Source organism: Leptonychotes weddellii, chromosome 14, assembly GCF_054177405.1.
Source record: "Leptonychotes weddellii isolate Sample4059 chromosome 14, ASM5417740v2, whole genome shotgun sequence".
Classification (NCBI taxonomy): Eukaryota; Metazoa; Chordata; class Mammalia; order Carnivora; family Phocidae; genus Leptonychotes; species Leptonychotes weddellii.
This window is the reverse complement of record NC_138382.1, coordinates 51,755,074-51,779,075: the sequence shown is the minus strand read 5'-3', so window position 1 is coordinate 51,779,075 and position 24,002 is coordinate 51,755,074. Positions and strand designations below refer to the sequence as shown.

Below are 24,002 nucleotides of genomic sequence, written 5' to 3'. Positions count from 1 at the left end.
AGTTAAATAACTTGCCCAAGGGCACACAGCTAGCAGGTCCCCAAAATGGTGACTTTAAACCTTCATCTGTCAGATGTGAGTTGAGTCTCCATCTGCTCCTTTCCAGGAATGTCACTTCAATCCAAGGCTGCCCCACTCCAGGGAGCACCCCCTGTTTAGCCCTCAGTGATCTTGTGCCCATCTGCCTCTCTATCCCCATTGCCCTGACAGCCCCTCCCCATTGCTCTCAGGATCAACACAGCCTCTCCCTACCAGCTACCAGGAAGAGGGCTCTGCTGCCAGCCAGAGACTGTCTCTCCTGGGCTTCATCTTCTGAGCAGATCCAGGAGGGCCACAGACTTCAGTCCTGCTGGCCACTGGGGAGCCATATCTCTTATCTTGGCTGGCTGGACATATTTTCAGAGCTGGGAGAAGGATCTCCAAGCAGCATGGTGTTGGGGAGAAAGACAGCTCTGGCTTCAAATCCCAGCTCTGCATTTAAAAGCTGTGCAACTTTGGACAAAACACTTCCCCTCTCTGAGCCTCAGGCTCTAAATCCATAACATAGGAATAATGTCACCTACTGCAGGAAAGAGTTTTGAGAATGACCTGAGATAGATAACAGATATAAAATACTGAGCGGAAGACCTAGCAAACACAGACATTTAGTAGAGCACATTGGTTGTGGGTATTGCTATTATCATCAATGACATAAGCTTTCCTTCCTCTCCCCTGAACCACTGTAATTGCCGTGAAAGGCAGCGCTGAGCAACTTTCCCTTTGGGTCTCAGTTTTCTCACCTGCAGATAGGGTGACACCGCTTCCTTCCCTGGCTTGCAGAGAGGGCCACATGCGGCTCTGAATGGGCAAATGCTTTGTCAAGTGCCGCCTACTCAGGTGTAAGGAACAATTTATAAGGACAGAGGGCTCCAAACAGGTGTCTGGGAGCTGAGAGTGCTGTTTTTCTCAGATTAGTGAAATCTGAACCCATACAGAGAGGCTGTAATGTGGCCAGCGTCACTCCAGAAGCAGAACTCCCTGCCCCAGGCTGGGAATGGCCCGAGTACCATGGGGCCCGCACAGAGGAGCTGGAACGTGGAAACTGGTTTAGCACCCCACTCAATCCACCCACCCATTGCCGCCACGCCAGGGCAAGAAGCTGGGGTCAGGCCTAACTGCAGCTGCTAGAAGAAACAACAACTAAACAATAATAATAATGACCACGTTCACCGCAGTGGGTGGAATGATGGCTCTCCAAAAAGATATGTCCACGTCCCAGTCCCCGGAACCTGTGAGCGTGACCTTATTTGGAAGAAGGGTCTTTTGCAGATATATTTAAATTAAGGATCTTGAAATGAAGAGATCATCCTAGATTATCCAGGTATGCCTTAAATCCAATGACAAGTGTCCTTACAAGAGACACACGGGGGAGCTCAGACAGACAAAAGGGAGGAGACGCTGTGAACACGGAGGCAGAGCTTGGAGGGAGGCCACCCCAAGTCAAGGAATGCCAGCAGCCAGCAAAAGCTGAAGAAGGCCAGGAAGGATCTGCCCCTGTGGCCTCCAGAGGAGGTGCGGCCCTGCTAACACCTTGATTCTGGACTGCTTGCCTCCAGAACTTTACAAGAACAAATTTCTGTTGTTTGGATCCACCCAATTTGCAGTATTTTGTGACAGTGGCCAAGGAAACGCATATATTCGGTGAAGGCTTACTCTGTGCCAAGTGGGACCTGGATGGGGTCATTCCGTGCTCACAGTAGCCCGGATTATAGATGAGGAGATTGAAGCATGGAGGCATGGGTTCACACAGATGGTAAGTGACAGAGACAAGATCTGGACCTAGATAGCCTGGGTTCAAGCCCCATAGCCCGTCTGCTTAACCATGACACTCATGGTTCTCCAAGTGTGGTTCCTGGGCCAGCAGCAACAGCATCACCTGGGAACCCAGAGCTACAAAACCTCAGGCTCTCCTCCAGACCTAATGAATCAGGAACTCTGCAGCAAAGGCCCCCGTCTGTGTTTGGACCATCACCCTCAGGTTGGTGACACCTGTCATACACAGTGCTGGTGGAGGCTAAGGTTGTGGCCTAAGGCCAAAACTGAGGGCCAGTGGTGGGGAACCACAGAGGAGATGTGAGTAGACAGCCAGCAGCAGAGAAGTCCGCTGCAGGGCTAGGACCCACACATAGGATTGGGCAGGACTCCAGCCGCTTCCACAAGGTGATCGACCTAGGCAGGGCCCCAGCCGGCCATGATGAGCTGCAAATGAGTGACTTCCTAGCCAGGCCAATGGAATGATAAATCCCCTGAGGGATTAGATCCCACTGATTGACAACAGGAGGGCCTCAGGGCCTGGAGTGAGTTGGCCAAGTGGCCCCAGGCTGGAGGTAAGCGGATACAGGGAGGCTTGGGAGCCCCAGCCCAAGGGCCTGGGTCTGTCAGGTGAGGATTCTGCAGCCAGGAGTAAGCTGATGGCCTCCAAGGGAGCTAGTACCCAGGGAAAGCCTGTCCTGAGCAGAAGGAGCCCATGCCTTCCACAGGGAGTGGCGACAGCTACCTCCCTTGCCTCCCCCACCTTCCCCTTGCCCTGCACTCGGTTTAAGGGGCCTGAAGACATCCAGGGAAGTCCACTTCAGCCACACTGGGAAGCTGGGCCTCAGGGCCCACTCCTTCTAGATGACTACAAATGAGTCACCCCATCTTGCCAAGAAATCCTCCCTGGGTGAGTTTCTCAGGAAGCTCCAATTTCTCACTACTCTGTTATTATCTGTTTACTTGCCTGTGTCTCCCACTGGCTTATGAGCCCTTCAGGGTACAGACATCATGTTCTGGCTTTATATCTGTATCTTCCAACTTCATCCACCCCTCTAGCATGGGACCTTGCCTGGGATAAGTAAAAACTGAGCATGGACGGACGGATGGACGGACGGGATGGATGGACAAATAATGCACATGTGAGTGAATGAATGCGCTCAGTGGATTCTGGACAAGAGTGATTGCATGCTTGCCCTAATATCTCATGTTAATTGTCATCAATCAAAAGAATTCTAATGAATGCCAGCTGTTGTCATAGTAATCCCAATTAGCTCAATATGCACCTAATAGCCTAGCTCTCAACTGATCCCCACTGTTGAGATATAATAGAATATTATTATTATAATATTACAAAGGCTTGATGTTAACTTTTGTGAGGGCTGCAGTCTTCCATGCTTTTGGCTGACCCTTAAGCAAGAGGGCTTTGAACGACCAGTCTTCTGCAAAATTCCTGCCCTTGGCTCTCACTCACTGACTGAGTTGGGAGTGCCTCCCTTAAACACACTGGCCTCTCAGACTTCAAATTAAATTCCAGCCGCCCCCACCTTCCCCCTCCCTGAAACGAGGGTCTGGGTGGAGGATGTGAGCAACACATGCCTCCCCTTCTCTCTTACATACTGTTAGGGTCTTGAAGTTTGGCTGGAGGTCTCGGGGAAATTGCTCATAGCCTGTCTGGTATCAGACATGAGCTGGGGCCACTGGACAAGTGGGATGGGATGGGACAGGCCAGTCCTCCGGGTCCTGGGGGGAGAAGGGAAAGATTCCTGCTCCTGGCTGCATCCCCTACCCCCACCCTCACCCCCACCCAGGAAATAAGGCACTGGGTGGGAGGGGCATCAAGTGGTGGGAGGAGCTTGAAAGACTTAACAATTCTGGAGCTTTCTGAGTCTTTCTCTAAGTGAGGCATATCCTCGGGTGTTTCTTGAATTTTTTGGCATGGGTGACACCACCTGGTCAGTAAAATCTCTTCAAGAGTTGCTATCCACATACCTCAATTCAGCCATCATTTACATTATCCCAGCCCCAGTGCAGCCACAAGGGGAGAATGGATCCTGGAAGGATCTTTCCTTTCACTCTATCCTGGTCCCAGTCGAGGGTTCTGGCCTAGCCTACAACCAGCGTCCCGTGGCTGAGCTGGTCCAAACTTGGCTCTGGGGTAGACTCTGGGAGATGGAGAGGATGCAGTAGCTGGTCCCCAAGTAGCTCTCCGCCTAGTAGAGGGGACAAGACACCAATGCAGAGCCCCACTACAGGTGGCCTGAACTAAAAGGCTTTGCACATGTGAACATGGTGGAGGGAGCAGAGCACAGGCTAACCCACCGTAAGGAAAACGAGAGGTATGTGAGTGGTTCTGGGGGAGTGGAGCAAGGGACCCTTAGATAACCTCTGGCATTAGAGCAGAAAGGGAAGATTTACAAATCCAGAGAAATACAGACGTAGAAGTATTAAAGTGACATGCAGTAGCTCACTTAATCTCAGGAGAATTTGGTAAGGTGGGGACTACTGCTCTCTCATTTTGCAGATGAAAGCCACAGAGCTGGTGAGCAGACGGTTGGGACCTGCAAGGGGTCACCTGAGGTCCTCCCCAGCTCTTTCTACTCTCACCAGTTTTTCACGCAGGAGCCAGGAGCCAGATTGCAGAAAGGCTTGAAAGCCAAGGAGACCAAAATGTATCCAGGAGGCCACAGGGAGCCTCAGCAGGCTTCTGAGGAAAGCCACTGCTGACCATTTTAGGAGGCATCGCCACCTCACCCCGAGCTGCTGCCCCTGGCAGCCGAGCCCCCCACCTTCCCTTGCCAAGGAGAGGGTGGAATTGGCGAAATGGAATGCGGAGGGAAGGCGGTAGTCTGGCAACAGCAGGAGACATACTTTCCTGCAGCCTCTCCAGGCACTTGGCATGTTATGCCCTGGGCGAGTCATGCCGCCCTGGGAACAGCCCAGGGCGTCCCAACAGACGAGTTTGTGTGAACTGAGCCAGGGCAGAGAAGCGGCCAGGCAGAGTGAGCTCACGGCTTCAGCAGGCACCCTGAAATCTGGCCCACACAGACCGAGGCCGGTGGAGGCCTTCAGAGCCGGGGAGGACCTCAGGAAACACCAGTCCAATGTCTCCAAGATGAGAAAACCAGGGCCCAGATGGACGATGGAGTCGCCCAAGCACCGATGGCCTGTTCCCACAGCTATCTAGCCCCCAGGCCACTCTCCCCCAAAACCCTAAAGGTGTGGGATGGGGAAGCACCTCAGCCTGTGCTTGGCACACAGTAGGGGCCCAATGTGGGAACGAATGCATTCGTGCCTGTGGTGGGGGCCTGTGGTCCACACATACAATGACTTGGGTGCTGATGTGCAGGCGGAAACAAACCACCTAAGCCATCTGTCCCACAGCTGTCACCACACTGCTTCTTTCTACAGATTGTCCCGCTCAACTATGCAGAGAGCAGGGAGCGGTCCCTGCTGGACACTGGAGCCCATTTGGCTCTGCAGTGGGACTGGAGTTTCAGAAACAGCTGGAACAGATGGTGACCCTAAAGTCATATTTTGCAACAGGCTGACTCTTGTTTAATCTAGATGAAAGTACGGTCTCCACATGTTCGCTGGAGGGAGAGGGGTGCAGTGACCAGAGGAGGAGTCAGAGCTTCCAAGACGAGTATGCAGGAGATGCCCCACCTGGAAACCCAAAACTGAGAGTGACGTCAGAGGAATCCCAGGAGGACCAGCGTCACCCCACAGGTGCAGGGGAAAGGACGGGGAATTTGGCGCCAGACAGACCTGTGTGCAAGTCCTTGCTCTACCACTTACTTGCCGGTGACCTTGGGCCAGTTCTTTAACATCTCTGAGGCTTAGTTTCTTTCTCTGGCCATACAGATGGTAATAGCTAGCTCTCAGGGTGGTGGTGCAGGGCAGTGTCAGGTGCCAAGCACATCCTGTCCATCTGTTCGTTCACTCATTTATCCATCCATCCATTCACGCACTCATAAATAGTATCAAGCACCAATCACCACATAATCACCACATGCCTGTCACTTCTGGTCTTGGAGATTCACCGGTCTTCATGGTCTGTGTGGTCTAGAACTGAGCTCCTCATCCTTGGCAGAACCACCACCGGGGGCTTTAGAACACTGATGCCTGGCGGCCGCCCTATCCACAGCCTCTAGGAATGGATGAGGCCAGGGATGCCGCTGTGCAGTAGCGTGAGGTTCACGGTTTAGGGAAACCTCCCATCCACTGAAGGCCTGCTGCCTCTGGCTCTCTCCAAGCCCTCCCCTAGCATTACTTGCTGAATGCCTCACATAGCCCTGGAGGCAGGACCTCCACCCACCCCCCACGCCCCACATCCAGGTGAGGAAACCATCCCTTCTTCTGAGCGATCTGCCCAAGCCACATAGTTCAGAAAAGGAAGAACTGGGATTTGAAGTCCATCTGATGTTTCCAAAGCTCAGTTCTAACCACATGCTGCCACATACAAAAGGGACCTCAGCATCTGTGAATGCCTGCCCTCGGCTCTCTTCCCACGTCCCTGGGGGTGGGACAGACTGACCATGCATCTAGAGTCACGCTGCGCTGGGGAATTTCAGGGTGGTGCGATGCCCTCACCTGGACTTCAGAAGACCCAGATCCAGGCCTTCTGTAGTCCAGCTGTGTGGCTCTCATCTTTCTGTCTGTAATTTAGAACTAGAATAGATGATCCTAAAAGCCCCACATGTTCGGGGTCCTCAAGGTTCCCAGGGGGTTTTGATGGAGGCGAGGTGTTTGGGGGACCTCTGGGCCCTTCAGAAGAGCGCCCTAGGAGCCCAGCTCTCCAAGGTGCATGAACAGTGAACTGTGCATTCTCCATAGGAGCCACTATGTGGCACGGACCACACTGGGTAGGAGGCTGCCTCCAAAGGGAGGTTCTTAGAAACCCTGAACTTAAGTGGGACTGGCCAGTCTCCCGCATGCATACGCATGAGCAGCATTTCTCACATTCCACTCAACTTCCCATGCTAATGCTGCCCCACACACTCATTCCTGGAAAGGTAAATGCAGATTGAGAGGGGAAAGCTTCTTGTAGCCATGAACACACACACATACACACACATCTATTCATTCAACCAGCATTCACCGAGCAACTGCTGTCTGCCAGGCACTATTCGAGGCCCTGGGGATCCAGCAGTGACAGACAGACAAGTTCCTTCCCTCATGGAATGGACAATTCTAGTACAAGAGCTTTGGAAAGCAATGATCTTCCTCTTGTCAACAACAACAACAACAAAAAGTTAATAACCCCTTTCGCACACAAGCACATTAGATATCTGCAGACAGAGAAAATGTTTATACAAAAGTGGGTTGTGGCACCCACTGCCATGATTCTGAATCTCCCCCACAAGTTGGGGACCTCAAATCTATATATAACATCATCTCCACTTACGCATCCTACCATCAGGGAGAGGGGACCCCTATGCCTGAGGATCTGGGTCTAGACAAAGAGCCCCCAGAGCTTAGAGACTTAATGAAAGCCTCCTGCTTTAACTCTAAAAGCACTCAACTTTTGCACCCTACTCCATAATATATGTGTGCTTTTCCTTTTAATATAAAATGTTCTTAATTATTCCCCAGTCATCACTGGACTCCCCACCCCACCCCAAGTCTCCAACCTCTGAGTAAAATGGATGCAGGAAATAAACAACATGACTTTGCATGCCATGGTCACACAGCCACGAGCCAAGGGCACAGCAAATATGAGACGGTCTCTAAAGGAAGGGCCTGGAGAAGAGGGGGTAATGCATCATCCATATCCCACCATTTCTAAAGAAGTTGCTCTCCTGTGTAGACACATATAAAAGCTTTCCACCAGAGTTATTAGCCACAAGATCTTGTTTCTGTTCCCTGGTGAGAGAATTCTGCATTGTGTTTATGGATGCACATTCTGACTACCGAGATCCAGAAAGGGACAAAAATCAAAAGAAGAGTATCAGATCTGGATGGGCCTGAGAGCTGGTCTAACCCCTTCGTTTCCTAGACAGGAAGAAGCTTTTCAAAGCCAAGACTAACTGGAGTCTAACTGCAGAGGGCAATTCTTAGAATCCTTTCCCCATGTGACATTCATGGCCTCTTTGTGAGACAGCGGTGACAGGCTCTGGGTGGCTCTCACTCAGCCCTGCTCCCCTATCATTTTGCTGCAAGTCTCTTAAATGCACTTCTCCTGTGCAACACAGAAGTGGAGACCCTATGGAGACCTCCTCCTTGAAGCAATTCACTCTCAGCAAGTAGAGGCACGAGCAGGGCAGGAGGCAGGACCTGGAGGCCCCCAGCCCATGGATCCCGGGCTATGAGTACTGCAAGAGACCCACAGGACAGAAGGAAGCCAGGATGCTCACCCAGGGCCAGGCTTGAGAAAGCACCTCCTGGATGGAGGTTCTGCTTTCCACCTGAGACTCCCTGCACCTACAGGCTGCCGTTTCCACCCTCTCTTCATTCTGCTCCCTTGATCTGGAACATTCCATTTCCCTTCCAACCCACCAGCCCCACCCCCTTTCCTGGCTAAGTCGATTCACCCCTCACATCTCACCTTAAATGTCACTCCTTGTGGAGACTTTCCTGACACCTCAGTGCTGATCAGAATGGCCAGGGCTGTGGTTTCAGAGCTCCCTGTTACTTATTCATAACATTTGTTCACCACGTACAAATACTTAGGGTTTTTTGCACAATTATTTATTCAGTGTCTGTGTCCTCCATAAATTGTAGACTCCCTGAGTGGTGGGAACTATGCCTCTCTTGTTCATCATTTGATGCCCAGCACGTACCACATTGTCTTGTACCAAGTAGGCAGTCAATGAATAACCATGAGTGAACAAATGAATGAATGAAAAACCTGGGGCGCCTGGATGGCTCCAACGGTTAAGCATCTGACTCTTGATTTTGGCTCAGGTCATGATCTCAATGGTGTGGGATCAAGCCCCGAGTTGGGCTCTGTGCTGGGCATGGAACCTACTTGGGATTCTCTCTCTCCCTCTGCCCCTCCCCCTCTTTCTCTCTCTTAAGAAAGAAAGAAAGAAAGGGGCGCCTGGGTGGCTCAGTCGTTAAGCGTCTGTCTTTGGCTCAGGTCATGATCCTAGGGTCCTAGGATCGAGCCCCGCGTCGGGCTCCCTGCTCCTCGGGAAGCCTGCTTCTCCCTCTCCCACTCCCCCTGCTTGTGTTCCCTCTCTCGCTGTGTCTCTCTCTGTCAAATAAATAAATCTTTAAAAAAAAAAAAAAAGAAGGAAAGAAAGATCTACAAGGTATGACAGGCAGGATGGCAAAGTCTACTGAGGCCAGAAGCTTTAGGATTAATTCTATCCCACCTACCTACCCACCCTTGCAAAGTCCTTGTATAGCTATATTTCACTTTGCCCACAACAGAGCATGGCTTTTTACGTTTCCTCCACTAGAAGCTCAATGATTCTAAAGATGAATGACCTCATCCCAGCCCTCCTCATCCTTGGCAAGATGGACCTGCACAGGAATTCCGAGCCCTGATGGACTGAAGCAGGTACAAGCACTGTGCTAACAGCTATGGGGACGTGAGCTCATGGCCTCATCACAAGAACGCTGAGACAGGCACCATTATTATCTCCGACTCTACAAACAAGGAAACTGAGGCTAGAAGAGGATTAGTAAGCCATCCCAAATCACCAGCCAGTACGAGCAGAGCCTGGACCTGAACCAGCTCTGTGTGGCCCCACAGCCCCAACACTTAACCACCATGCTACAAAGGCCAAGCGTGCACACCCGCATCCCTGAGGGGCCTGAGCGATGCTGACCCAGGACCCTGCATTTCTAGCAAGCTCCCAGCTGATGCCCATGTGCTGGTACAGGGACCAGTACGAATAGCAAGTCTGTCGAGGAGAAAAGGCAAATGAGGACTTCAGTAGGGCAGGGAGAGTATCCCAGCCTGCAGGTAGGCATGTGCAAGGGCTGGGTGAAGGGAACATGCTGTGAAGCTCAGAGACCAGCAAGTAGTTGAGTGTGGCTAGAGCCAGGGCATGAGGATGGATGGGAGGAGACAAGCAGCCTTGAGCTCCAGCCCAAAGAGAGTGGAATTTAAGGTGTAATGGAAAGCATGGAAGGGTTTTAAGAGGGGGCGTGACATGATGGGACCTGTGTTTCCACGAGCCATTCTGCCTGCAGGGTGTGCTTGGGAATGGAGACATGGAGGTCCCACTGGCAAGGGAGCTTGTTACAACAATCCATTAGAGGACATGACACAGGCCTGACCCCAGGGGGTGGGGGGCAGAGGGATGGAAGCGGAGCGTTGGGTGCAACAGACATTGCAAGGGTAAGACCAATTTCTTTCCAACAAAGCAGCAGTACTCTTTCCAGGTACTAACAATTTCTCAGCCCCTCCACGCCCGGGGGTCACGATGCAGAGCTGGTGGCAGACGTAAAGTCAGGTGCATACAATTCCACTGGAATCTCAAACAGAACGACTCTTAGAAATGGGGCCCACCAACCACTCCTTCCAGTCTCGCCACACAGTCTCCACAGGGAGCTGTCTCCAAAGGACAGCTTTTCCTGCCTTGCTCCCTAAGCATCCGAGTCCCGGAGCGGCAGTGACTTGGTCAAGCTCCCACAGCCAAGCCCGACATCAAGGAATCTGACCACTAGGCTAAAGCTGTGCATTTCAGGGAATTTCCCCCGGCGGAGAAAACAGAGACATGCAGTTGTAATGTGGTATCAGCTTCCAAATATTAAACAAGCAAAAACATTCCATTTCTTAAACTGGAAGTTTACATTCTAAAAGAAGAGGAGGGAGACCCTGAAACGGAGCCATCTACTCTAGACAGTTAAACCTGAAGTAAAATTAGAAAATATGTCACACGGAAAAACTCTGCAGTGAGAAATAGTTTCTTCCCCCCACCCCTTTCCTTCTTTCTGTGGGAGAGTGAGTAATTTGGCATTTTAACTAGACAGGGGGAGAGGGCAGCTGTGGTCTGTTTTGTGCCAAACGCACAGTTGTCGGGCACGGTTTTGTATCCTGCCTTGTGGACGGGGATGCAGTGAGGCATCTGCCTAGCAACCAGATGAACAAGGCTGAGAGCTGCAGAGTTCAATCGCTTCCCCCGAGTGCCACAGGGTCTGGCCAAACCGAACTCAGGCATGCTAGAATGTTCATGCTAACGGTGCTTTTAGGGTTCACCTGGTCCAACCCCTTCACTTCTCAGATGGGAAGCCGAGGCCCCCAAGGAGGCAGAGATCCGTCCAAGACAAAAGAAAAACAGGGGAGCATCAAAGTTGAGCTTCTGGGCAGGTGTCTACCATGTCTCCCCTCATCATTGCTGTCTTTGTCTCCTGAAGATAGGGGAGCCCCTCCATGGCTGATGGTCACCTGAATGTACCAGGTTTCCACCAGGTTATTCGTTTCACAAGCATTGCCTGAGTACCTACCAGGGGCCAGGCAAGGTGCTAGGTGCTGGGGGTAGAGGGGAGAAGGTCCCAAATTTAGATTCTTGAGGTGGCCCTCCCCCAGATCCCAACCACTCTGGAGGCTGTGCAGTTTGAGATCAGGCTGTGAGGAAGGATATTCTGGGAGACAAGGCCAGAACAGCACATTGGTGGGATGTCAAGGGTCTCAAATGCCAATGCTAGGAAGTGTTGTCATTGCTGTCTATGGCTGCTGTAACAAATCACCACAAATTTAGTGACTTACAGCAAAAAAAAAAAAAAAATCTTATAATCTTATAGTTCTGTAGGTCAGAAGTCCAACACAGGTCTTACTCGACTCGGATAAAAAGTAAGGTATCAACAGACAGTTTCCTTTCCGGAAGCTTTAAGGGAAAATCCATTTCTTGCCTTTTCCAGCTTCTAGAGGCCACCTGTGTTCCTTGGCTCATGGTCCCTTCCTGTGTCTTCAATGCCAGCAAAGAAGGCCGGTCAAGTTCTTCCCATATTGCATCTCACCGACCTCCTCTCCTGCCCCCACTTCTACTCTTTAGGACCCTTGTGATTATGCTGGGCCCACCTGCGTCATCCAGGATCCTCACCTTCTTTTAATTAACAACCTGAATTCCATCTCCAACCTTAGTTCTCCTACACCATGTGACCGAACACATTCACAGGCTCTGGAGATTAAGATGCAGACACCTTTGGAGGGCTATGACCACCCACCACAGGTGGCTAGCACAGGAAGATGACAAAGGGCTTTAAGCAGGGGTGATATGATCAGAGTTGGTGTTACAGCGCTGCTCAAACTGTAATGTGCACATGAATCACCAGGGATCTTGTTAAAATGCGCATTCTGATTTACTGGGTCTGTGGGTGGGACTGGGGATGCTGCTGATGCTGCTGGTCCTCAGAATATATCCGAGTAGCAAGAAGCTAGAAGACCACTGTTGGCCGCAGGTGGGGGATGCACTGAAGGGTGGAGGGAGACAGACTTACGTGCTGAAAATAAAGATGGAAGAAGACAGCCACTAAGATGTACGGCTGGGAGGGGAGAAGCAGCTCACTGACCCACCTTCAGATGGAGTTGTGCATGTGATGCTGTAGAAATTGCATGAATTTAGGTTCAGTTTGTCCACAGCGTTTGGGCTCTCTGGGCTTCTACTCTAGAATGGTTATAACTTTCCAGCACCCAAAAAGCGTACCTTCATTTTCCTTTGGTGACATGTATTCTATCCCCGACCTATCTATTATATCCAGGTCCCTGCTCCACCCCCGCTCTGGTCCCCACACCATCCATCGCAGCAGATGGCTGCAAGTGGTCTCCCAGCAGGGCTGGAAGCACGCACAGACTTTGCTGTGGTCAAGGGTTCATAATGCTGGGTGTTTGCTCAGATCTCCACAGTCTCAGGCTTTGAATGATTCATTCATTAATGTATTCAAATGCTCATTGTGTCCGTTTGGGGCCACGTCAGATGCTGAGGAAACATGGATAAATAAAATAGAGTTCCTACCCTCAGGGAACCCACAGTGATGTGGGAGCAGGGAAGGAAGGAGGTACTGAACGGGTCACCAATTACAGGCCCAATGCTCACCTCCTTACTCTTCATAGTAGGAATTATTATTGGCTTAATCTACAGGTAAGGAGGATAAGGCAGAGAGAGGTCGCTCAATGGGAAGTGGCAGAGCTGAGATCTGAACCCAAGACCCAGGCTCCCAGAGCTCATCTGCCTGAACTATACCCCCTGAAGCTCCCTCTGAGATCCAGTGCCGGCTCTGCCCTCCTGTGTTGCAATCATGGGCAGGTACTTTCCTCTCTGGGACTCAGGATCACCACGTTGGAAAAGAGGCCTTTGGGCTGCAACAATTGTTCTCAACCCTGGCTGCACTCCAGAATCACACCAGGAGCTTTTAAAAACCTGCCAATGACTCAACCTCACCCCGGATGAGTTCAGCATCCTGTAAGTGGGGAAGGCTGGGCAACAGGTTCGTTCTGAATCTCCAAGTGATTCTAAGGTGCAGCCAAGGTTGAGAACCACCAAGGTCCTTACAACCTGACCTCCGGAACTCCAATTTCCTGAAAGATGCTCTTCTCTTCCAGCCCTTACAGGACACGTGCAAAATGAATGAACGAAGCGGGAAGGGAAAAGGGAGAAAGGATTCACAACTCCATTCAACTAAGGGCAATATGGGGCAGTCATGCAGCACTGTCCCTCTACCTGCTGTCACTTTCTCCCTTTGTTTTGTTTAAGATTTTATTTATTTATCTGAGACCAAGAGAGAGAGCAAGAGAGAGCGCAAGGGTGGGGGAGGACAGAGGAAGAGGACAGAAAAGAGGGAGAGGCAGATTCCCTGCTGAGCAGGGAGCCCAACACACAGGGTTCGATCCCAGGACCCTGAGATCAAGACCTGAGCTGAAGGCAAACGCTTAACTGACTGATCCACCCAGGCGCCCTGTCTCCCTTTAGATTCGAGAAGTAGCAGCAACAGATAAAGGTGGGGTGAGCTCATCCTGTGTGCTGCTGCAGGGAGTACAATCACTACTGGCTTTCCAAAGAATGCAACGGAAGCTTTAAAAATGGGCACGCACTAGAGCCAACAATTTGCTTCAGGAATTTGTGCTAGGGAATAACTGCAGAAAAGGTCAAATACAGAGCTGCATAAATGGGGTCATCACGATAGTGTTTATAGCAGCGGACAACCAGAAACCGTCTAAAGGCATAAAAGGGCACTAGTTTAATTATGGGACGTACATACGATGAAATACTATTTCAATTACAAAGGATGTTAGGGAACAGTATTTAATGCTCCAGAGGAAGTGTTTAGATGATGATGAAGGGAAAAAAAATGCCAAGCAACAAAACCACAATGTACAGAATGATCTATTCTTTTTATAACCTATGTGCATATTTAGGCAAATATTTGAAAAACTGTCCACCAAATGTTGGCAACATTAATCGCTGAGTCATGAGATAATATGTGGCATTTGTAAACTCCTTCCCCCCGCCTCCAGATTTTTACAATGACTATGAATTTTACTATCAATTTTTTAATGTAATTGAAAAAATAAAGCTCCTCTTTCAAAACCTGCTTCCCTCCCCCCCCCCCCCGCCCCATCTTCTGGTGGAAATAGACATCCCTACTTTGGTAGTGCAGAGGCTTGCTTGCACCCACATTAGGACACACAGGATAAGCTCCCTAGCATTTAAGCTGGCTGCAGCATGCTGGTTTCTACTACTGAACTGTGAGTCACTCTAGGATGGGTCCTCAGTCCAGTGCATCCTTTTAGTCACCCACCACCCATCCCAGAGACCTCTGTGAGAGGAGGCGGTCAGGAAATATGGGGAGAAGACAGAAATCTATATATCTCTAAGTGTATACATCTATATAGTAGCCAGAACACAGAACAGGGCCGATGGTTTTTCAAAGACTTCAACTTCGTGGAAAGAGTAGTTGAAAAAGCCCTCCTGGTGGTAGAGGGGGCTTTTAAGCTGGGCCCCATGTAAATCCCTCAGTGATGGAAGGGTGACTCCTGGAGATGCTGAAGGCAAGGCTGCTCCCTACAAATCAGACTCTAGCCAAGCTTCCCCAAATACCTGAAGTCAGGGGTCTTGCTCATTTGAGGGTGATACCAGGACCCTCAGAATAGTTTTCTTCCCTGTCCAACCCTTCAAGTCAGCCATGCCATGCAACAACTGCAAAATGAATTGGATTGGATAAAATTGGGTTGGGTTGGGTTGTATTAGATTAGGCTGGGTTGAGTTGGGTTGAGTTGAATTGAGTTGAGTTGAGTTCTGATGGGGATAAGGAGTGGAATGCACTCATTAGGTGACCCTGGTCTCATACTTCCCTCATGAAAGCTTGCCCAATAGTAGGTCTGGACCTTCTTCCAGGTTCTGCTCTAACCCTAGACTTTTTCTCTCTTGAATTGGGGTGGAGCAGAGGAAGGTGGTCAGTCAGCAAACCTGATCCTCCCAACACTTCTGACGCATCTCTGCTCCCCTGGGCTCTGTGTCAACAGTAGTAACTCAGGCCCCATGATCTGCTGCTCTGACTTTGAAACTTGATTTGCTCATCCATTCTCCTTATTGCACATTAGTATCTTTAGCTGAATCTGATTATAAGATTTCCTCCCTTTTGATAACCCTCACTTGCCCACCACCACTCCAACACTCTCACTACCCAATCATATCATGACAAAATTCTATGATAAATCAATCTGTACTAAAAAATATATGGCCTAATGAATGAGACAGGGGTGACTTCCCTTACCAGATTTTAAAACATATTACAATGCAGTGATTATCAAGACCATGTGAGATTTTATTTATTTTTTATTTTTTAAAGATTTTATTTATTCATTTGAGAGGGAGAGAGAGAGTGTACAAGCAGAGGGAGTCGATGTGGACTCAAACCCAGGACCCTGGGATCATGACCTGAGCCGAAGGCAGACGCTTAACCATCTGAGCCACCCAGGTGCCCCAAGACCATGTGAGATTTTAAAAACAGGCACACACATAGGCACAAGAAGGGACCAACAGTAGAGATTTGAGAAAAAAATTTCTATCATTCAAGAAAAAAAATTATATGATAACCAAAAGCAACACAACGATGGGTAAATCACTCACATCTTAATTAGTATTTTGGGGAATCCTGGATACCACTTTGAAAAAAAACTGACTTCAGATTACATGCTATGTAATCTATGTAATTAACCTAATTTACGGTCCATTTTAAGTAGGCCAAGCTGTAGACATTCAAAGAAACCTTGAAAATAAACTCAGTATTTAGCGAGCAGAGAAAAGATACATGTAACAACTTTTGATAAAATGGAGGCCATCAGGAATAAAATGAGGGGGGATAAGCTAGACAACAAACTGTACAATTACATATAATAAAAAAAGATGAAGAGCAAAATAACATTAGCATAAATTCCTAACTAGTTATTAAAGTTACTAAAGAGAAAAAACCTAAAAGCCCCATAATGTACCCTCATTACTCAGCCATGCTTACCCCACAGTTGGCAGAGCTGTGGAAGAATCGAGATGAATTACAATTACAGTTGACATGGTAAGCTGGCACATTGTCTCCAGGAAATAAGCTGGACCTACCCATTCATTCCCTCTTTGATTCACTGACAGAGTTTTTGCTGAGTGCTCACTCCGCCAGGCCCTGGGCTAGGCTCTAGGATTCAGAGTTGGAAAGGCCCAGTCCCTGCCTCTTGGAGATTCCTGTGTAGTAGGGAAGGCAGAAGAATCATCAGTGGTCACCGTCCATCTGAGAAGCCCTGTGACTGAGGGATGGGTTGATCGTGTCAGCCCAGAGGAAAGACAACCAACAGGCTTCCCAGAGAGGATGGGTAAAGGATGAATGGTGGGCTGCCAGATGGGCAAGGAGAAAGGTATTTTCAAAGAGTGACCAGCCTAGGCAGAGACACAGAGGTGAGTCATCGCATGTCTTATTCCACCAGCTACCAGTGGTATGGTGTGAGCCCAAGTCAGTGGGGGCTCTATGTAACTGGAGAGACTGGGAGGCCACAAAGGGCCCTCTGCAGCAAGGAGCATGACCCCCTCTTAGGTATAGTAAGAACCCAGTGACAGCAATTAAAGTAGGAAGGAGAATGATTAAATTTGTATCTAAGACAGATCCATCTAAATTCAGAAGAACTGGGGTGCCTGTTCTTGGAAGGGTGGCTCAGTCGTTAAGTGTCTGCCTTCGGCTCAGGTCGTGATCCCAGGGTCCTGGGATCGAGTCCCGCATCGGGCTCCCTGCTCCTCGGGAAGCCTGCTTCTCCCTCTCCCACTCCCCCTGCTTGTATTCCCTCTCTTGCTGTGTCTCTCTCTGTCAAATAAATAAATAAAATCTTTAAAAATAAATAAATAAATACAGAAGAACTATCCGACTACTTCTGTTCTTTGATGGGCAAGTCTGTTCTGTTTTGGGTAATCTAGGGAAAAAAAAAAAAATACAAAAGGAAAACAAAGGCCATTTGTCAGAAGATGGTCCCAGCAGCACCGTTCATAATAATGACAAAACAGCTGAAGTCCAAGTGGCTAACTCTGGACAAGCAAGGCATGACCCACACTCTCAAAGTGCTCCCACGGAAAAGAGAGACAAATAAACATACTGACACTAGAGGGGGGACAGTGGCTGGTGCTGGGAGAGACAGATGAAGGTCATGGGGAATTCAGTGGTGAGAAAGCTCGTCTGGAGAGATGCCTCTACCATGTAAGCTGGGAGGTAGCATTAGGCCTTAAAGAGAAACATAGGGCAAGGCAGTGTGCTCTAGAGGGGGCGATGAGTTCACATCTTGTGCAAAGTCAAAGAGACTACAAAATCCCAACTTGTCATGGGAAGCTGTGAGTGGCTCCATGTGCCAGTTTTCAGCTCACGCTCTGCCATAAAACACACAGACAGCACGGGATGCTCCCAAGGGCATTCCCCACCTTCTACAAAACCGAAAAGTTTACCCAGTAATTCAAACACTACAATCATTTATCTTCATCACAACTTCTAATAGTACGTGAGCAACAGTAGCTCAGTACGGGCCATGGGAGGCAAGAGGCCAGAGACTGGAAATCTCAGGTGTGACTCCTCCCCACTCCTCTCCCTTCAGGAAAGCACATCAGACGGACATGAGCGAGAGTGAGATGGTTAGAGGAAAATCCCAAACTGGCTCTGATGAGCATTCAGATTTGTCTCTCAAGAAGATCTGCAGATGGCCAACAAACCCGTGAAAAGATGCTCAATGTCATTAGTCATTAGGGAAACGCAAATCAAAACAACAAGGAGGGACCACTTCACACCCACTAAGATAACTGTATTTTAAACATGGAAAATAAGAAGTGTTGACAGGGATGTGGAAAAATCAGAGCTTTGCTCACTGCTGGTGGGACTGTGGAATGGGACAGCCATTGTGGAAAAGAGTTTGGGAATTTCTACAAAACCTAAGCATGGAATGACCACAGGACCCAGCAGTTCTACTAGGTATAGACCCAAAATAATTAAAACAAGTACTCAAATTCCTGTACACAAATGTTCATAACAGCACTATTCATGATAGCTAAAAGGAGAAAACAACCCAAATGTCCCCATCAATGGAAGAATGGATAAATGAATTGTGTTCTATCCACGCAGTAGAATATTACACAGCCATAAAAAGCAATGAAGTCCTGACACATGCTACGACACAGATGACTCTCAATAATATTATGCTAAGTGAAAGAAGCCAGACACAGAAGACACAGGTTATATGATGCCATTTATATGAAATAGTCAGAATAGGCAAAACCATAGAGACAGAAGGCAGATCAGTGGTTGCCAAGGGCTGGTGGGGTGAGCATGGGGGTAATGGCGAGTGACCACTTAATAGAAATAAGGCTTTTCACTCTTTGGAGTGATGAACATGTTTTGCAACTAGACAGAGGAAACAGCTGTACAACAATATTAACGTATGAACTGCCACCGAATGGTACACATGAAAGTGGCTAGTTTCATGTTATGTGAATTTCACCTCAGTTAAAAAAAAAAGTCAACCAGGATAACCAGAGATCCAATAAATATATGAAAAGGCAATCAACTTAATAATCAGGAAAACATAAGTTAAGACTACAGTAAGATTCTACTATGTACTCCTCAGAAGGGCTGAAATTCAGCCCAGTGACAAGACCAAGTGCTGGCGGGGATTTGAAGACGGGGGAGCTCTTATACCCGGCTGGCGACCGTGTGCCTCGGTACAACCATTGTGTAAGATGGGTGGGCACTGTCTGTTCAGCTGGAGGAGCTACATATGCCATTACCCAGCACTCCACCCCTAGACATGGAAGCAACAGCAATACGCACCCCTGTGCACCAGGCACACATACGAGAATGTTTAGAAACACACTGCTGTCTCTGCCAAAATGGAAATGCCCCAAATGTTGTTGGAGAAAAATGGACAGATAATGTACAGCATATTAATACCAGTGGGAAATTATACAGCGACAAAGATAAATTCACTACGGCCACATACAACAGCATAAATGAATCTCAGAGCTTAATATTCAGTGAAAGACGCCATGTGTAAAGTTCAAACTCAAGTCAAGTGGAACTGTAGAAATTGGGGATACATGCTCAGGTACTAAAGTTATTTCTAAAAAGTAAGGAAGCAGTCACCATAAAAGTCAAGGTGATGGTGACCTCTGAGGGCAGGGAGGGAATAATCACAGCCAAGGGGCACAAGAGAGCTTCTGGGGCTATCCTATTTCTTGACCTGGGTTATATGGATGTTTGCTCCATGATAAATCAGTGGGCTGTACTTCCTGTGTGCATTTCTCTGCATGGAGGTTATATTTCATGGTAAAACAGTTTAAAGAAAAGTAAGTAATTTGCACGTATAAGGATTTTATTAGCAGGAACAAATTACTTGTAGAACCACTGTTCCCGCCTATCTGCTAAAATAGCAGGTATTCCAATGGCACTGTAACTTTTTTTTTTTTTAATATTTTATTTATTTGACAGAGAGAGACACAGCGAGAGAGGGAACACAAGCAGGGGGAGTGGGAGAGGGAGAAGCAAGCTTCCTGCCGAGCAGGGAGCCCGATGTGGGGCTTGATCCCAGGACCCTGGGATCATGACCTGAGCCGAAGGCAGACGCTTAACAACTGAGCCACCCAGGCGCCCCTCCAATGGCACTGTAACTTTACTGGCTCGGCCATGATGTGTTAGGGGCACAAGGATCAGTGTGGAGGACACGGTCCCATTGACAAGGGTCTCTTTAAACAGGGCAGGCCAGGAAAACCTCAGGAGCTGAGAAGCCTTGAGACACTGGGCCTTGGTTTCCTTATTAAAGCACAGAGATAATAGCAGTCCCAGTCCCTGCCTCCTGGAGTGATTTTGAGGACTGGATGAAGGTAACCCAGACCTGCTCACACCTCTGCCTGAAAGCATCAAGTGGTTTGTTTATAAGTGTTAGCCTGATTAAACTGCATGCAAAATTTGGTTTGCAGGAGGATATTTCACAGGTCTAGGAAGAGTCTCTGCAGAGGCCCAGAGGGACTCTGAATACCCATCAGTTGCAAGTGGCTCTTTCGTTGCCCTTTTCAGCTCCTGAGGGTTTCCTGGCACTCCCTTTTTACGTTATGGATGGGAACAGGACTTCCTCTGTGTTGTTTCTGACAACTGACTTGACATCAAGGGGTCCAGCCTTCAAACACAGGAGAAGAAAGAAATACCAAGGTCTCTTTCCCCAGAATCTTCTTCCTTTTTGGAGGTGGGGGTTATGGCAAAATTCACGAAAGACCACGAAACATGAAGCTGCCCTCTGCCGCTGTGCTGGAGAACCCTCTATCACATGCAAAACTGCAACATTTCGACATGGGCCGTGGTGCTGAGAAGCCAAAACTGGGCCCCAGCTGCCCTTTGATCTGCAAGAAATGCCAGGCTGGAGGCTCTGGCAGGAAAAAGTGGCCTTTGAGTTTGGGTCTTGTTCCCAAGGAGACAATGGTCTAGGCTGTCCAAGGCTTCCTCTGGCACACAAAGAGTTAACCCAGGCCACCCTCAATCGTCAGTTTCCTTCAAAGGGACAGATGATGTTCCCCCTTCTCACACACTCTATTGAGGCTAAGTACTGATTTTCTAAATCCAAAAGGGGTGGGAGGCTACTGTTGGGCCAACAGAGTTCTGCAACACGGCAAGGAGAAAGAGCTGAGGGAGGAAGGTTGGGAGCCCAGGGATCTGGGCTCAAGTCCTGCCTTTGGGACAGGCCACTTCCTAAGCCTCTCTCATCCTCAGTGTCCTGTCAACCGCTTGCATCGCTTGCTCACACAGCTATTTGAAGGATCAACCCAAAAGTTCTACCACTTACTTTGTGCCTAGCACAGGCCACAATGTGGAAAGCCTATTATTTCTAATACCTCTTTTAATCTTCACAGCATCCCTAGGAGGAAAGGTGGTCTAATTATTCCCGTTTTTTGGAAACTGAAGCACAGAGAGGTGAAATTCATTGTCCTGAGTTGGGTCACCTAACCCAGCCAACAATTCAAGCCCAGGCAGCCTGAACACACACCTTAACCAAAATCTATTTTAACTCAGACCCTACTAGTCATCCCCCTGCCTCTGGGTTCTGGTGGGGAAACTGAGGCTCAGGGAACAGAAAAGATCAGATCCCCTGACTCCGCACCCCTAGCTCTTCTCATCACCCATGGCGCCACTGCCCACGATGGATGGGACTCCCCTAGGTAACTCAGGACTAAGTTAGGCATCGAGGTAATGCAGTCCCGTTATTTCTTGTGCGGCAAAGGTGCCAGGTGTCCCTGCTGGTGGTCACGCTCCCGCACCTGTGTACAGAGAGGGCACCAGACCTGCCCTTACAATGAACCAGCCAACATGCACGCCCTGCGCACGGCGCTGGGTGAGCTGGAGCTAACTGTCCCCGCGGAGCCGCTGGCGCTGTCACTGTGCTTCCAAAGTCCCTCTGTGCCCACGATCCGAGGGGCCGCGCCTCGCTCCACAGTGCCCAGACGGCGCGCCACCCGCCCGGCGGGTCAGGGACTCCCGTTCGCCCCTCACATCCCCTGCACCACCCGGGGGAAGCGGCGGGACCGCCAGTGCGCACGGAGCGGCGAGGACTCCCTTTTATGTCCAGGAATGAGGAGCGCACCGCAGGCACGCCAGCCGCCAAACCAACTTCCCCGCGGCGCGGAGGCAGCCGATGCCACCCTCGGGCCGGGTCGCTTACCTGTCGCGGAGCGGGTCCGGGTGACAGCGGGGAGAAGCGAGGAGACCGAAAGCAGCCACAGCAGGCGCCAGCAGCGCGCGTTCCTCCTGCAAGAAGTGGCGGGGGGCGAGAAGGTGAGGCGGGCGGGAGGGCCGAGGGGCCGGGGCGCGGGGAAGCGAGTCCTACCTTGGCGCCATCTCGCAGGCCTGCCGAGCCCTCGAAGGCACTGTGCGCCCGGCTGCGCTAGGGCCGCCGCTCGCCCTTCCTGCGGCGAACAAAGGCGGCGCTGGGCAGTGGCGGCGGCGGGCAGCCTCGAGGCTCCCCTGAGTCACCCGCGCTCTGAAACCCGACTCCGCCGCGCCCTGCGCTCACCCGCGCGCCGCGCCGCGCCCACCTCGGCCAGCGGCGCCGCACTCACGCCCCGGGGGTCCCCGCCGCCGCTGCCGTCCCCACGCCCCTTTCCCCCTTCGACGGACGCGCGCTCCCGAGCCGTGGCCGCCACCCGGGTCTGCCTTATGTAACCTTCGAGAAAAGCCCCGCGCCCGCGCTCCTCTGGGTAAGCGGGACGCGGCTCCCTCCCGCCCTAACGTCTGTCCCAGTCGGGGCTGTCCCGCAGACGAAGTCTCCTTTCATGGGCCAATGGAATTCTCTCAGCAGCCCGGGGAGGCCGGAGTCACTGTGATTTCCTTAAATGACGGATGAACAAACTGAGGTTCAGGGAGATGGAGCGAATGTCCAAGAGCACACAGCGGGGCTGAGTTCCTGACTGCTGTGCCTGCCCTGCACGCCTGACACACGAACCCCACAGAAGTGGCCCCGTTTTGAGGGGTACAGTGATATATATAAGCACATGCGGCAAAGATAATCCTAATAAAAAAGTTAAATGTATCTAATATTGCCAAGGTTTTCCTCGCTATAACTTGCCTGCTGCCCCCTCCACCCCCTGCCGGGGAATGTAAGTTTCAGGAGGGCGAGAGTGTATTTGTTTTGTTATCTGGCTACAATAGTACCCGGTGGTAGGAAACGCCAATAAACATTGGGTGAATGAAGGAGCACAGTCTCAGGTGAGACCACTTCAGGCACTGTGATGATGCGGGAGAGGTGAACCAGGCTCAGCCTCCAAAAGCCATCCCTGGTGTGTGTGACTATCCCACGTGTACTGAGCTTAGCACAGGGCCTGGCATTGGCTAAACCCTCAAATGGTGACTTTCTGTTACTGTTACCAGCAGGCACAGCAGAGCAAGATTTGGGGGTGCGAGGAGGCACCATGGAGGTCCGCGGAGACCTGCGCAGTTCTGAAGCTTGGCAAACCCCAGGGGCCTCTCTTCCTGATGCACCAAGGGGCCACCATGGGCTATGGCACTGTACTCAGTTCCTGGTTTTCTTTTCTAGTAATTTCAGTTAGGCCCCCAGAGATGGGATGGGGATGGACATGGTAGCTAACATTTATTGAGTGCCGATTATTTCCCAGGCCCTGTGCTAAATAAATGCTTTACAGGTTCCCCCCAAGGTCGGAAAGTAGAGTGTTCCTATAAAATCTTTGATGAGCCAAAATGGTGTAAAGTGAAGAAGCAATTACCATTAATTTATATGGAAAAATGTTTGAGAGTTCCCAGACCCCAAAAATAACCCCTCTTAGGCTTTTCTGATACTTTATGACACTTCTTACTAGCGATACCCAAAATAAATTGAGATAAAGCACAGATGCTCACAGACACAGTCCAAAGCAGGGGCAGCTTGATGCAGAGATGCTTATGGGGGCCGATCCCACTGCTTGGGGTCCCTGCCGCATCTATAACCACTTGCCCACAAAACACGGAGCGCTGTTTCTGCATTGCCCCTTTTCTCAGCAAAAGTGAAAATCCTCTTCGGATTTCTTTCAGTTATGGAAAACAGGTATTCCCATAGGTCCTTCATAAAAGCAAAGCGGCAAAATGTGAACTTTTGAAAAGCAGGGGTACCTATACCTCTGTTATCTCGCTCAATCCCTACCACAGCCCTGGAAAGGAAGGGCTGCAAAGACCTTCATTTCACACATGAGGAAGCCGAGGTTTAAAACATGCCCAGCCTATGCGGGACAGGTGCCGGCATCCATACTCTTTACCACTCAGTCACACTA

The 24,002-nt window shown here is 50.0% G+C and overlaps 1 protein-coding gene across 3 annotated transcripts in view; it reads right to left on the bottom strand.

Moving 5' to 3' along the window:
- Nucleotides 1-22,281, bottom strand: part of COL15A1 (collagen type XV alpha 1 chain) — a 102,634-nt gene extending 80,353 nt beyond the window's left edge. The window contains exons 1-2 of one of the 3 annotated variants that reach the window (XM_081803262.1): nucleotides 22,070-22,281; nucleotides 21,905-21,990 (exon numbers count right to left, since the gene is read on the bottom strand). In XM_081803262.1, coding sequence (XP_081659388.1) covers nucleotides 21,905-21,990; nucleotides 22,070-22,080 — 97 coding nt within the window. In that variant the 5' untranslated portion in view covers nucleotides 22,081-22,281. The remainder of the gene's footprint in view (nucleotides 1-21,904; nucleotides 21,991-22,069) is intronic. The other 2 variants (XM_081803260.1, XM_081803261.1) reach the window with 2 other exon arrangements.
- Between the last annotated feature and the right edge of the window lie 1,721 nt (nucleotides 22,282-24,002).